This window comes from Anastrepha obliqua, chromosome 1 (assembly GCF_027943255.1).
Source record: "Anastrepha obliqua isolate idAnaObli1 chromosome 1, idAnaObli1_1.0, whole genome shotgun sequence".
Taxonomy (NCBI): Eukaryota; Metazoa; Arthropoda; class Insecta; order Diptera; family Tephritidae; genus Anastrepha; species Anastrepha obliqua.
The window spans coordinates 142,267,794-142,283,958 of record NC_072892.1 but is presented as its reverse complement, the minus strand read 5'-3'; the positions used below and the strand labels follow the sequence as shown (position 1 = coordinate 142,283,958).

Sequence of the window (16,165 nt, the reverse complement as noted above, 5' to 3'; positions counted from 1 at the left end):
GTCCACACGTGGCCAGAAGGATTTCGCGACTTTACACGTTTGTGTATTTGCTCAGCGCTCGCTGAGTTGGCGCGATGCCCATCTTTTCAGGAGCAGACAACGCAGGTAGGCAGGAGGATCCGAATTCTCTCCCTTCGCTAGGAAATCACCTCAAATGTCCCTTGTCTGGCCAGCTGATCCATCTCACAGTTTCCCTCAATGTCGCTGTGATCAGGAACCCAGATGAGGCTTATGTCAAAGAATTCGGGCGCAGTCAAATGTGAGGCCAGTAATTCCTTGACCGGTTTCGAATGCTCCGTCACTGGCCCGAGGGCCCTTATTGCCGGCTGTCGGCGTTACTTCAAGGTAATACTAAAATTTACCGTACTACCTTGTGGTAATAACTCCTGATGCCCTACGCCATGGTAATCGAAGAAAACAGTGCGAAAAACCTTGACATTTGATCGAATTTGGCTGCTTTTTTCGGTCCTGGCTTTTCTTGGTTTCGATGTCATAATTATATACCCATGATTCGTCACCAGTTAGGACCCTTTTAAGCAAATCTGGATCATCGTTGAGGTGATTCAACAATTCCTGAGCGATGCTCATGCGACGTTGTTTTTGGTGAAAATTCAGCAATTTTGTTCTCTATCGTCTGCGAAAAGCTTATACCACTTGTAAACATTTTTTTGACTCAGAGTACTCTCACCGTATGCCACTGTCAACATTGCAAGTGTTTTTGAGCACTTAATTCCATTTTTGACACAAATTCAATGCAACTTCTTAGATCCATTTTTTCCGATAGCAGAAAATCGCCGAACACGCAAAACACTTGTCTTATATATGGCTCTCACAAACAAACTAAACATGACTTCGATACGAGTGTACCAACATAAAAAAATAATCATCGAAAGTCGAATGTACGTAGCCCGTGAAATTTGAAAATTCACCTTATTTTTGGAACACACCTCGTATATACTGGGTGGCGTAAAATTAATCATCCTATCGAAATGGATACGTGAAGTAGACGGCTGTAACATATAAACATATAAGCAATGGACCGTTATAGCCTAGATTGACGGTGTTATTATTATTATTATCTAGTAATCGGGAATTATCTCAGGAATTAAGTGCAACTAATGTGGATATCGACAAGTGGACTTAATGCCCATAATTTAAGCGGATTAGGAGAATTTTCGATGGCAACTTTGCCGAAAAATTAGAGTTAATATCTATTGTGAATGAAAAATAATGAATCTTTTAAAGAGAAGAACAAGAAAGACTGGATCAATGCGAATCTATTAAAGGTGGTATCGGTAAATCAGCTATTTTTGTTTTTCCTTTCGTCATGTCCATGTGACTGTCAGCCCAGAATGAAACAAGGCGAATTCATTCTCTGTTTTGTACTTTGCCAATACTTTTCTTTGACAATCAAACGTACAAAACATTGTTGTTGGTCTTGCGCCACCACCTTTAATGAATGCGCCTTGAACTGGATGAAATGCTGGTTTGCACTAGGGTTTCTCATTTCCCGTCACATAATGATTCCCGGGAAACGAGAATATTTCGAAAATATTCCCGGGATTCCCGGGAAAATCGAGTTTTTATATTTACTAATTAAAATAAATTTATTAATTTAAAAACAATTAAAAAATTCATTTTCACATATTTTATTCATATTCACAAAACAAAAAAATTCATATTTATTCAAATTCATAAAACAAAAAAAAGTTATTTATTAGAAGAGTTTTTAAAATGAGTTCTGAGACAAACTAACGCATTAACTGAATTGTCGTTGAGTCTTGTCCTAATTTTGGTGACAAAAAGGCCAGCAGTCGAAAATACTCTTTCACTTTCCACTGAAGTTGGTTTAATGCAAAGAAGAGCATTTTCAAATTTTTGGTTAACTTTCCACTAGCTTCAAATAAATTAAATTCTTTTAATATAGTCTTATATTCTGTATCTCCAGTACTTTGTTTTTTGGCGCTCATACTATTTATAGCACTTTCAAGCTTTCGTTTTAAAACATTCGCGGGCATTTCTGCTTCTATATTGTTTTCCGTTTCGGAAATCAATACGCTTTCTTCATTTTCAAGTACAGTGGTGTCTTCAAGGATATTAACTGGAAATAGGCGGTGTAACAATTCTTTAGATAATTTAACCATTTCAGACTTCGACGACATTTCAAAAAACATATCATCTTGATTGGAGTACAATAAACTTGAATTATTTAGGTACTTTACCAATGAAATTAAAATTTTGGATCTTCGAGTTGTCATACGGAATTTAAAATTTTGTAATAATTCTCGAGATATTGAATTATCTAACGCATTTAACGTTTCTATTAGGAACGATAGTATTCCCTCACTCTTTATTAAATCCATATCACGTCGACATAATGCATCGGACGCTAATTTTACTGGACGTAAACAAGTAATTAATGTGCTTACAATTTGGAACAGCTGATCTTCCTTTTCAAGTAGATGTGTAGCATTAACTTCGCATAGACTTTTTTTAATCGGAATTCTTATTTGCTCAAATCTTTCCAACATATCTAATAAGCTATTCCACCTTGTCGTACAGTCTAATGATAGGTTTAATTCTTTACCATATTCTAATTTGACATTTTGCTGAAGAATTGTGTTACGTACTGGCGATTTTCTGAAAAATGATGCTATCTTGCGGATTTGTTTTATTGCATCCTGGATATGAGGTTTTAGATCTTTGAATTTAAGGTCACTTATATTTGTATCATGTTCATATGACATCCCTTCAAATGTTGTATTTTCGTCTTTGTCAAGACAATCATAATTATCAATGTCGCTATCATCATCTGAATCTAATAATTGGTCTACTTGGTGCTGCTGATTTTTTTGCAATAATAATTCTATCTTAGTAGAACCAAAAAGGGTATCCAGAACAGCCAAATGAATCCCATGTGTGTAGCATTGTAAATGGAAGGCAGGAGCTAACTTTCCAAATTTCACCATAACGGCTGCTCCATCAGTTATGATTGCAATAATATCTGTAGATAAATTCAAGTTAAATTCCTTTAACCGCTCATTAACTAAATCTAATGTTTTTTCAGCTCCACAACTTCCTTCAATTCTTATTAATCCCAAATTTTCAAATATCCCACCATTGGACATAACATTGATATTCATGTATCTACGATTACGGCTGCTTGTCCACTCATCTACAGTTAAGCAAAATTTTTGATTTGCATTTAGAATAGTTGAAAATCTATATTTAAGTTTTGATTTAACTTCGGCATAATAGTTGAATATAAGATTCATTATGTGTGAAGGATTTTTAGGAAGAAAATATCCTTTCGCACAAATAGATTCACGAATGAACGTACTTTTCGAAATAACATTGATGGAAATTCCATCTACAGCTGCTAGTTTTGCAAGAATTTCTTCCAATGATTGTTTATTTACATATTTTAAAATGGAATTTTGATTTCATGAAATTGATTTATCAGATTTGTCCGGCGATGAAGTACTTGGAGCGTCGAATTTATTGTTCTTGGTAACCAAATCTATTCCATGTTGGATTTGCATATGACGATTTATTCCACTTGTGGAACCTCCCTTTCTCATAATCACTTGATTACATTTATTGCATTTTGCTTTGTCCTTATTAGTAGAATCAATGGTAAAATAAAATCTCCAATTTCTTTCTGACGACATTCGTATTTTTTAATAACCCTTTAATTTTAATATTTAAAATATCAGTGGAATAATAACTAATTGTTAAATTTCAATTAAAATTCAATTAAACTTACTTTAATTCACAAAGAAATCTTTTAACCACTTTTAATATATAACTTTTTAAAATATAAAAAGTAAAGACACCCAAACGCTATGACTTTTCAAATATTTGTGTTGCACAGCTGTATAATCACGAAAACAAGAAAGTCAATGCTTGCTTAGCTTACTTTGTTTTTGAATATTTTTAAATAAAAAAAGTAATTTGAATTTTTCATTTTAAATGATAATAAATGTTTAATAATCCCGGGAATTTACGTTTTTTTCGGAAAATCGGGAATAGATATTTTTGCGGATTACCCGGGATATCGGGAACGGGAAGTCCCGGGAGAGAAACCCTAGTTTGCACTAACACGCTCGAAATTACATTAATTGTTTTGATATTTCGGAGCAGTTTCAGAAATATCAATTTTAGATTTTTTTGCAATAAAAATTAAGGATCGAAAATAATCAATATTTTAAAATTTTCAATGAAAAAATAAAATCTTCCAAAAATTGTGGAACAGTTTCGAACATATGTATATACATTCAGCGTCAAAAGAAAGTGCACACCACATATGGACAAATTTCGAGTATTTATTTTTTAATTTCAATTAATAATTTTTTCTTAAAAATGCGAAATCTCTAACAATACTCAGTTCTATGCGAATCCTTTTTCACTACAATAACAGACATTTGCTGAATTTCGTTGCAACTAAGAATGGACATTCCTTTTTCGTACCACCACCCTGAGCACTTTTATTTTAAGGTACCAAAAAAATTGTTTCAAAATTTACATAGCATTTTCCGTCTTCTTCGATATGAGATCGTTCAGGTCTGTGCGACCACTTGTCCACAATTAAAAGTTAAGGGAGGCTCTGGGAGTCTAACAAAAACACCTAGGAACCTAGTGCACATAGCCACATTTAAGTAACGAGTTTGTGCGCTGTATTTGCTTGTGCTTACCGCCACTAATCCTTGAACTAAGCGTACAGTAAAAGTAGCGACATAACTAATGCGAGCGACAACTGGTATCAGCATGAACAGCGCTGCCTGTACTGTAATGGAGTGTATGAAGAAGAATTTACCGCCAAATTTGTCAGCCAATCGACCGGCAAAACAAAGTGTAATTACGTAGCCGTAGTAAAATGTGGCTTGTATAGAAAACTCCTCTTGCCGTGTCCAAGCAATGTCGCCCAACTGAAATGAGAGAAAAGGAATATTTACTAAGATAATAAATATGAGATAAAAACAAAAAAAAAATCGTATAATAGCTAGCACTATAAATATGTCTTTCATAGTTGTATTGATTTTTTTTTTTTCAATTTTTTCTCAGCTGAAGCTTGAACTTTTTCATACAAAACATAAAACAGACAAGGTGAAGTCCAAAATAAACAAGACTGGTGTCATAAAATTGTTTTTGATGGCGCCATCTTTTGGTTGGTGCGTTCGAAGTTACATCCCTAGCTGATTTCCAGTGAAAGTTTTTTGTCATTCGCTTCAGTGGAAGCGAAGTTATTGCGTCTAAAGTGTCAGTATGTTTGTGTCATCGGTGCAAAAATTAGTTTCGAACAAAGAGCTAATATCAAATTTTGTTTTAAAATCGGTAAAACGTTTACCGAAACATTTGAATTGCTGAAAACACTTTATGGCGTTGATTGTCTATCTCGTGCCAGAGTTCATGAGTGGTTTACACGTATCAGCGATGGTTGTAAGGACATAAATGACAATGAACATAGGAGCCGCCCAAAATCAGTAATCACCGCAAACTCCATCAAAATTCTTCGTAAATTTATTAAAAATGCTCCAAAATCATTGTTCAAATTCATGGAATCGGAGTTGAATATCTCCAAAACATCGATTTATCGCATTTTAACTGATCATTTTGGGCTTACGAAAGGTTTGTGCACGTTTCATCCCGCACAAGTTAACTGAGGACCAAAAATTGCTCAGAGTTCAACATTCGAAAGACCTCATTAAAGAGGAGAGAAAAGACGATAACTTCTTTTACAACATTGTAACTGGTGATGAAACGTGGTGTTTCCAACATGAACCTGAAACTTAACGTGAAAGTACCGAATGGAAGGCCCCAGACGAGCCACCGCCCAAAAAATCGCGTTTGGAGAAATCTAAAATTAAGTCGATGCTCATTTGTTTTTACGATTCCAAGGGAATTGTCCACAAGGAGTTCGTGCCATAGGAACCAAACCATCAATGCAATTTTCTGTCTTGACGTTTTGAAGCGTTTGTTGCATCGCATTCGTCGTATTCGCCCTGAATACCGCGAAGGAGAAAGCTGGCGCTTATTGCATGATAATGCACCATCTCATTGATCCACTTTTGTGACTGATTTTTTGGCTAAGAATCGCATTTTAACCATCAATCACTCACCATATTCGCCTGATAAGGCTCCCTGTGACTTGTACCTATCCGGAAAATTGCATTTAGCCATGAAAGAAAAACGTTTTGCGTCCGTAGAGGCCATCCAAAAGTCTTGTACCGACATCTTGTAGGACATTGCAGACAAGGACCTGAAACACTCTTTCGAAAAGCTTTTAAATCGCGCAAAACAGCGTATCGAGGCCAGAGGGGACCATTTTGAATGAATAAACTCGAAGTTATCAGAACAAAGCTCCTGTCGTTTCTATTTTAGCTCAGTCTTGTTTATATTGGACTTCACCTTGTATAATTTGGTTGAGTTCGTATTGAGATTGTTCAACTGGTTTGCACTACTTATACGAGTATAGGATATTAGGCCTATTTATGTAAAAATAGTAACTTAATTTCCGAGATAAGTTCTCAAAGAGAAAAATATCAAAAAAAGTACATGAAGGCGAAAACAGTAACAATTTACAAGTTTTACGAACAGCTGATTGAATTTTTGGCGGGAAAATCACAAAAATTACAATTATTTCAGTTGAGCCATCTCGTATTAAATTAGAAAAAAAAAACAAAAAAAGAACGAGTTTAGCATCACATGATTTTATTTTGTCCACAATAATATGCCCCATTTTATCATCGCTATCAGATGAAGAACATTCCATTAGCAATTGCATTTGTGGCAATCGCAATTTGCTTCATAATTTCCTTGCTTTCGTCTATGCATTTTTGTATGTTTATATGTTGCCAAATTAGTTAATAACTAAGGATGATAGAGAAGAAGATTGCGCCTTCCGAATTCGCCGTGTCGTAAGAGCCCACATGGGCATTTATTAAAGGTGGTGGCCTAGACCAACAACAATGTTTTGTATGTTTGATTGTCACCGCAAAATATTGGAAAAAGAACAAAAAAAAAAAACAACATTTATGATTTATCAACAGCACATTTAATACATAGATTCGCCTTGATTCCATTAATAAATAGAAAAGCGGAAAAGTAAGCGAAAGCAATGGAAACAGCCAAACCCAAGAAATTATACGCACACGCACATTACTTTCTAGCCACGGCGTCTTCCGCATAAAAAGGCAAGAATTTGCCTTTGGAGGCTTGCGTCATTCCACTCTCCTTGATGATTGGAAATTCTACACCCACCACTATGCTTCTGCTAATCACAAGAGGATAAAACCCACCTTTCCATCTATTTTGCCTGTAAAAATGTTGAAACCTTTTATTCGTTTATGGCTTGGATCGTTCTACACCAAACAAATGCCCCAACTGCCATGGACAATTATCACTGGAGCATATACTCGCATTATCATCCTGCCAAAATATACAAATGTTCTTCAGCATAGTTCTTGGATATTCATCCCCTCTCGATCTACTGAAAGAGCCCTCATCAAATAATATATAAAAACAAATAAAATGACTTGCTAAGGCAGATATAACTAGATACGTTTATGTATGTAATAAGTTAACAACACTAAGAGGCAACATCATCGATTTGCCTTTTTCAAGACACATTACACTCGAAACACCCCCTTTCATTTCCTACTTTTCCTATCATCGACCTATTCTCAACAGAGAAATGGTTCATTACCATGCACACAGGAAGAAGGCATATGCAAATACAAATATGTGAATTTATATACATATGCGAATATACATACATATACATATATATATGCTCACTCAAGTAGGTCGAACGATGCCGAACGCGGGGGCCGATTGTGCCTCTTTGACGTTCGTTCCGCGCTCTCGCTTACAGTTCAGGCAAGGTAACGGCGATTGAGCAAGATAACGACGAATGAGCAAGATAACGACGGTTGAGCAAGATAACGACACATTTTTTCAAGCGTGCAGCCGGCTAAATCGAAATTTAGGGTTTTTAAGTAAGAGCGCTTCAACTTTTGAACTTTTTTGAATAAAACTCAAACGGTTTTTAACTAATTTTTTTTTTATTATCGAGTTTGAACATATACATTTAAGTATGAAATTCGATTTCTTTTGCATGACCACCGCGTGCACGTTTTACGAAGTCCAATCGTTGAACCCAATTTTCGACCACTCTTTTGCATAAATCGGCCGAAATTCCAGCAATTTCGCGTTCAATATTGGCTCTGAGCTCCCAAATCGTCGCCGGCTTGTTACTGTAGACCAATGACTTCACATAACCCCAAAACGGGACGGCTTGTTAAATGGACCGTAAAATGGCCGTAATGCTCTTAAAGTAGCAGCAACAGAACGATTATTTTCATAAAAAATTTGCACGATTTGCAATCGTTGCTCAAGTGTGTAGCGTTCCATGATGAAATGTATACTAATAAAGTTTACAAATGACAAGCGAAAAATAAAAAAATATTGCGTCGTTCGCCCTCCCTATCGGAAAAAAGTTGAAGCGCACCTATTGAATAACCCTATATAAGACGTTATCACGTCAAAAAAAAAAATTAACACGCGGCACTTCGTTTGCATTAGTTTGTTTAGTTTTAATCTCACAAATCGCAATACATATTACCAAGCCACTCACTGAATTTTCACAGAAATGCATTTTCTCCTACTTTTGCTTGTTCGTTTGTTTTGTATTGCGAAGGGAGCTGACGTCAGATTTGTCAAAATCTTCAAATTACCAAAATAATTAACTGGTTTTTAATGGTGACACCTCCACTACTCAATTAGCCTTGGTTAATAACCGAGAATTACAAGCACAAAAAGACACCTTCAATGCTTGGAAACTGCAGCAACTGCGACTGGAAGCTGACTGGTTCTGAAGAACATACCTCTAAATCATTGGTCAATTTCTATTTAATATAAGTAATTTTTTTAATTTACAAGTAAAAATTTATCCAGTAAAAACTTTCAACTTCCTCCCCATTTTGCTCCCTCCCTTTTCCCCTACTGCTGCTTTGCTCTCAGCGAATTTGACAGAATCAAGCATAAACAATCGCCATAAATGTTTTGGGAATGCTGCTGATATGACAATCCGGCCGGGTTTAATCCGGGGCGTTTTGATAACGTAGAACCGACTGTCATGGGAATGATGGCGGTGGTTTAATTTACTAGAAGTATTTGGAAAATAACCTGTTTATGTGGTTAAAGCGTACCAATGCTTTCTACATTTAGTACATCTTTTCGGAAACAGTTATTGGAAACTACCAATATTGGCATTATCCGGCGTTCATTTTTATACAAGTACATACTTACCTTTTGCTCTGATTGCGAACTATCACTTGTATATAGGGATTGCAATGTATTATTAGAGTTAAGAACTGCATCTTCTCCATGCGACTTCACCATGCAGAGTATACTAAAATCGAAAATGTTTCGCATGCACAACTGCACAATCATGGCAATAAAGGCACATATTGTATAGGTTAGACGCGCCGAACAACAAAGTGGATAGTTAGCCGACTTATCGGTTTGCCTTTGCTCCTCGGCATCGCCATTGACCTGATAAATTTTGGGCATTACACACAATTAATAGTATTAAAAACGCTTTTTTAAATGGAATTTATTTATTTCTTTTTTTTTTGTTTTTTTATTTCTTTATTTATTTTTTTTTTGTTATCTTAATTTTTTTTCACACACATAACCCCACACACGACATGGCATGAATCGTTTCGAACGGAATTTGAAGACTCACAAAATGTGGATCAGGGCATTAGCGCTTGCGACACCGACCGATCATCGCTGAGAGTTGAAGTGCTCACAATATTTCGAGTTGGTTATTGTTCATTGGCTGCAAGTGCTGTATGGGTGGAAGTATTCGTTTCACCTAAATGCCAAACACGTGTAACCGTGAAACACGTTCGTATTCGCGTTATATCATTATGGTGAAGTTTTAAAAGAGAATTCGTTCCATTGTCACGTTCAGCGAGGTATACACAAATAGCAAAACATATAAGCACGATAATACCAATAACAATAAGAATAAGTTTTAGGTTTGTTTCATTTTGTTTTGATTCGTATTGAGTAGAGTTTCATTGTCCTTCCCCTTCCCCTTTCCAGTGGTCACCCCATTAGGGCATCAAATTAGTTTAAAACAAAATCACAACTTCCACGACAAATAAACAAAACAATAACAGAAATACCTAGTTAAGGAAGGGCAGCAATGAAATAATAGTTAAATGAAATTAGAATATCTGTTAAACCCTAAATAAATTATTTTTCAATATAATGTCTGTTCATGAAGCAAATGATTTATCACAATTCTTACAAATTATCAAGTTTTGGTATTCATGCATCCCAAAGACTTGCAAAGTAGGGGAAAGTGAGAGAGCAAATTGACATTTCATTTTGAGGGGAACTTGCAGGTTTTTACTGTATACATTTTTACTTGTAAGAATTTGCAAGCGAGAAAAACAGCTGATCGCAAAGTAAAAATAAACACGAATTAAGATTAACGAATTGAGTCAAAGTTCTTAGGTTAAATAAAAATGGAGAATGTAGGTAGATATATTTTAGATAGAAATTATAAAGTTTATTTGAAGACATATAATAAATAGGAATCGGACATTCATGCACTTTTGAACTACAGCCTCCAGTCACCATTGCTGAAACTACAATGCATGGTGAAGTTTCGAGAAGAAATGAAGTGAGAGATCTTATATGCCATGAAATACAAACACATCGACAAAGCTTATAATTGATCAAATCAAAAATTACAAAATATCATTTAGCATGAAAAATTTATTTAAAAAAATCACCGTACACAATGAGCAACATACATACATGTGTAACTAAAAATTTTCTGAATTCAATTACAAAAACAATATGTCCTAAAGAGTGGGTTGAAAAACCAAACAACTACAATCAATAACAAAAATAAAGAATGAAAATCAACATTTTGCATTAAACTTAATTATAAGGTAGTGTAGTAAGTAATTCTCAGTCTCAGTGCACATACATACATATGTATACTCTCTTTTTGAGGAAATGGACCAGCGACTTTAAAAGATCTCCTTTCTCCTTCCATGCCAACAATTTAATCAGCTGTTCGTAAAGCTTGCAAATTGTTACGTGTTTTGCGTCTAAGTACATACTTTTCATTTTTTTCTTTGCGAGCGCATTCTCGGAAATTAAGTTCCTGGCGAGCTAGTGGATAATTTTTAAACGAACAAACCCACTGTGACTTGTGATTATGCGCTTAGAATTGACAACTAAACAAGTACTTGAATTAGCGTGTGAAATTTAAAGCTTCTATAACAAATTAGTTAAATAATGTTTGAAAACTAAAAAAGTACTTAAATTGGCGTGTAAAATGTATAGCTTCTATAGCAAATGAGGCAGTATGTACGTACGTTCGGGGAAAAATTTAGTATAATGTAATGTGCTTTGTAGAAAAAGGTTGTAAGGGTGTATCCCCATCTTAAAGCCGCACCCACCGTTATAGTTATTTAATAATTTATTGTTACAATTGTGTAATTTAGCGAAAAGTTGGTGTTGCCAGAAACTTGAAATAAGAACGAAGTTCGCATGCAGACACGTTCAGTTTGTAAATTTGCAGTATTTTTTGCTTTAGTTTAGAATTGAGAAACATTTTCGAAAATATAAACATATAAATTTGAATTTTACAGGAGCGTCGACTAGAACGGTTTTCGCAAATTTTTACAATTTTTGTTTAGAATTTTTATACGCATCAGCCCTACTCCGGCTACACTATCCATAGTATTTTTGCGTAGAACTCCTTTCCACGTTAAAACCTTTGAATCCAAAATCAAAACGTCAAACTCGTCTGTGTAGTAAGGGGGCACAATAACCCCTATCCATGCAGAAATAAAAACTGCTTAATTTTTTGGGGTAACCCTTTTTGATTTTTTGACATAGTCTCCTTCTAGGCTTAAACGCTTCGTCCAACGCTAGTCTAGTTTATTGAACCCGTCCGAATATTGGAATTTGCCCAAGTCTGAAAAAATAACCATTGGTTTCTGCAATCATTTCCTCGTTTCAATAAAATCTTTTTCCCGCAACAAATTTCTTCAAATTGGGGAACAAATAGTAGTCCGAGTCATCCGAGGAAGCCTAGTCTGAAGAATAGGCGGGGATATGAAACGATTGGAACCCTTTTTCATTAATTTTGCGATCAAAACTGCTGAATCGTGAGCTGGTGCGTGATCGAAAAGGACTTTTTTGAAAACCACTCGACTTCCTCGATTCAAGCGAAAACCAAAAGCAAAAAATATACCGATCTGGCTGAAACTTGGTGTGCGTTCTTCCAAGAGATGCTCTTAACTAAACATGACCTCAATATGCGTCAGTAATGCCATCTCTCTGACTTTGCATGGCCTTTCAAACGACCCTTGTAAATAAAAGGAAATTGGCAAATGACTCATTTAATTTATTTAATCTACAACCACATTTTAATAAATAAAACAAAGAGTAGAGGCCAGATAACATTGCCTTAAGGCATACTGAAGTTGCAATGAAGAGTTCCGAACATTCACTCTCAATTATTACCACATATCGTCCATTGCATAAATAAGATTTCAACCATTGAAAGAAAATGTAGTGAACACCAATAGAGGTTAATTTACGTAATAGTAATCAAATGCGGTCGCCGTAGTCGAATGGGTTGGTGCGCGACTATCATTCGGAATTCACAGAGAGAACGTCGGTTCGAATCTCGGTGAAACACCAAAATTAAGAAAAAGATGTTTCTAATAGCGGTCGCCCCTCGGCAGGCAATGGCAAACCTCCGAGTGTATTTCTGCCATGAAAAAGCTCCTCATAAAAAATATCTGCCGTTCGGAGTCGGTTTGAAACTGTAGGTCCTCCCATTTGTGGAGCAACATCAAGACGCACACCACAAATAGGAGGAGGAGCTCGGCCAAATACCCAAAAACGGTGTACGCGCCAATTATATAGGTATATATATTCAATCAAATGCTACTATTCGGGAGAGCTTCGATTCAAAACTCCGTGAATAAAACAGTAAAATAAAGAAACACATTTTTCTAATAGCGGTCGCTCCTCGGCAAACAATGGCAATCACTGGGTGCTCCTTTCTTCGACAGCCTGAGGCAGTGCGCCAACCTAAATCCCATCAATCTTCTCCATTATATCAACAGCTCTGGCTGGCTGTAGATATCTGCCTGTTGGAGGTCTCATAATGGTATAAAAACGGCGCTTCAGTGCTTCTTGGGGAATGCCAGACTGGCACTTCAACCATTTCACCTACCTACCTACCTACTTCGGCCAGCGATTTTAGGACTTTTTTGCGGTTTTGAACTTTAGTGGCAATTGCGGTTGTATGCGCAGAAAAGGAGAGCAAACTGTCGAAGGGGACAACCAAAGTCTTGGGGTTGTTAACAATCGGTATTGGTGTGTCATCGACTGTAACTTTGAACTGTGGTTTGACCTCCTTCGTCCAGGTGGTAAAGAGGGTCGCCGTGGATTTAGTTGGGAGAAATCTGGAGATTCCTCGCTGTGAAAAGGCGCGAAAGGCTGATGAGATAAATGTTCCCTTTGGAATACATGTCATCGATGTCATTGCCAGACGCCATTATCGAACAATCGTCAGCAAAGGCGACCACTGAGAAGCAAGGGTGAAAGGACTCCACCCTGCAGCACACCTTGCTCTATCCTCCTCAATTTTGATCTGTGGTATGGAAAATGATAGGCGATTGTCGACCACACAGATAGTTCGCGGACCACCTCTTCAGTCCCGGTAGGGTTTGTTCGATATCCTCTAGTACCGTGAAATGGATGACGGTATCGAAAGCCTTCGACAGGTCTAACGCTAGCAAGACAGAGACTCTCACAAGGCGGTTAAGCCCACGGTCGATCTGAGTGTTTATGACGGTGAGTGAAGCGATGTGCTTACACATCGTAATCGTTAGTGTAAGAACACGAAGGTAAACTGCATAATTTCCATGTTTTAGCCGGGATTATTTTATATTTTTTAGAGTATATATTCTCGAGTTAGTTTGAATCCCAAGCACAGTGTGGGACTAGCTCTAGCGAATATTTCCCTCATTTACTGCAAGGATGTACGTACATAAGCAACAATGTGTGCAACAGACAGCGTGACTGGTATGTAAACAGGTAAAATAAAATGGAATGAATTAATTATAGGTTGCTCACTGCCATTTCCTTATCACTTACAGAAATCATGCACATGCTTACAAATACACTCCCACTTACACCAATACAAATAGTTTCAAATGTATACACCCAGCAATAGTGCGGCTGGTGTCAACTTAGGCCATTAGAATGGACGTTAACCCAGCCAGCGTAGGCGAGTGACATGAAATATCAAATAATAGGAGCAGTTTTTCTAACAGCGGCCGCAACTTGCCCGATAGGGGCGAACCTCCGAGTGCATTTCGAGGTTCGTCATAAAAAAGAGGTTGTCTGTAAAGTCGGTTTACTGACGATAGTTTAACGTGATAACGTCATAAGAAAATACTGATTGAATGGCTGCAAGTTTCAAAACATAACATAACATAACATAACATAACATAACATAACATAACATAACATAACATAACATAACATAACATAACATAACATAACATAACATAACATAACATAACATAACATAACATAACATAACATAACATAACATAACATAACATAACATAACATAACATAACATAACATAACATAACATAACATAACATAACATAACATAACATAACATAACATAACATAACATAACATAACATAACATAACATAACATAACATAACATAACATAACATAACATAACATAACATAACATAACATAACATAACATAACATATCATAACATAACATAACATAACATAACATAACATAACATAACATAACATAAAATAACATAACATAACATAACATAATATAACATAACATAACATAACATAACATAACATAACATAACATAACATACCATAACATAACATAACATAACATAACATAACATAACATAACATAACATAACATAACATAACATAACATAACATAACATAACATAACATAACATAACATAACATAACATAACATAACATAACATAACATAACATAACATAACATAACATAACATATAACATAACATAACATGCTGTTCAAGCAAGGTAACGACGCATTTTTTGGTGCGTGCAGCCGGCTATATAGAATTATAAGACGTTATCACGTCAAAAAATAATAACATTAAAACAACAGGTATTATTAACAAACTTGGTTTTATTTTAAATTCTTCAAGTAAATCAAATTAATAATAATCAATAAGAAGGCATATGCAAATACAAATACGTGAATTTATATATGTACATATGCGCATATACATACATATATACGCTCACTTAAGTAGGAGAGAGCAAGATGTCGAACGTTGCCGTTCGTTTGCTTTGTCGTTCGCTCCGCGCTTTCGCTTGCAGTTCATTCAAGGTAACGGCAATGAGCAAGGTAACGACAAATAAGCAAGGTAACGGCAATGAGCAAGGTAAATCGAATTATAAGACGTTATCACGTCAAAATCATCTGACGCATAAAGTTGTGTGTTCGCCAATTTTGTACTACAACATTATGATATACACCAAAAATTGTAGAACTATGCCAATCACTGCTTTTAATCTAAACACTTTAAATTCATAATTCAAACTAATACCTAAGTCAAGCCTGTGTAAACATTCGTTTTTTGAAAGCTAGTCAGGTAATAAAGAAAGTTATTTATATGTGTGCACGAGGATCGTTTGAAAAGTACTTACAAAGCCAGACAGATGACACTACTGGCACGTAACGAGATTATGTTTAGTTAGTAGCATCTCTTGGAAGAACACACACCAAGTTTCAGTCAGATCGGCCTATTTCGTTGAGTTTGGCATTCGTTTGAATCGAAGAAGGCGAGTAATTTTCAAAAAAAGTCCTTTTCCATCGAGATCGGCTCACGCCCAAGTAGTGGCAAAATTAATGGAAATAGGGTTCCAACTCGTTTCACATCACCTCTATTCAATACACTTGGCTCCCTCGGAACCCACGAACTACTAATTGTTCCCAAATTTGAATAAATTGGTGGCGGAAAAAAGATTTTATTGAAACGAGGAGGTGATTGCAGAAACAAATGGACTTGGGCAAATCTTATT

The 16,165-nt window shown here is 35.9% G+C and overlaps 1 protein-coding gene and 1 long non-coding RNA gene across 2 annotated transcripts in view; one reads left to right on the top strand and one right to left on the bottom strand.

Moving 5' to 3' along the window:
• LOC129236354 (sialin) overlaps positions 1-9,862 on the bottom strand; it is a 46,772-nt gene extending 36,910 nt beyond the window's left edge. Inside the window, exons 1-2 of the mRNA XM_054870696.1 lie at positions 9,310-9,862; positions 4,695-4,928 (exon numbers count right to left, since the gene is read on the bottom strand). Coding sequence (XP_054726671.1) covers positions 4,695-4,928; positions 9,310-9,573 — 498 coding nt within the window. The 5' untranslated portion in view covers positions 9,574-9,862. The remainder of the gene's footprint in view (positions 1-4,694; positions 4,929-9,309) is intronic.
• A 608-nt stretch (positions 9,863-10,470) lies between these two features.
• On the top strand, positions 10,471-10,947 carry LOC129236521 (uncharacterized). Its single transcript, XR_008581678.1, has 2 exons — positions 10,471-10,550; positions 10,611-10,947. It is a non-coding gene; the product is annotated as an uncharacterized LOC129236521 (long non-coding RNA).
• The last annotated feature ends 5,218 nt before the right edge of the window (positions 10,948-16,165 follow it).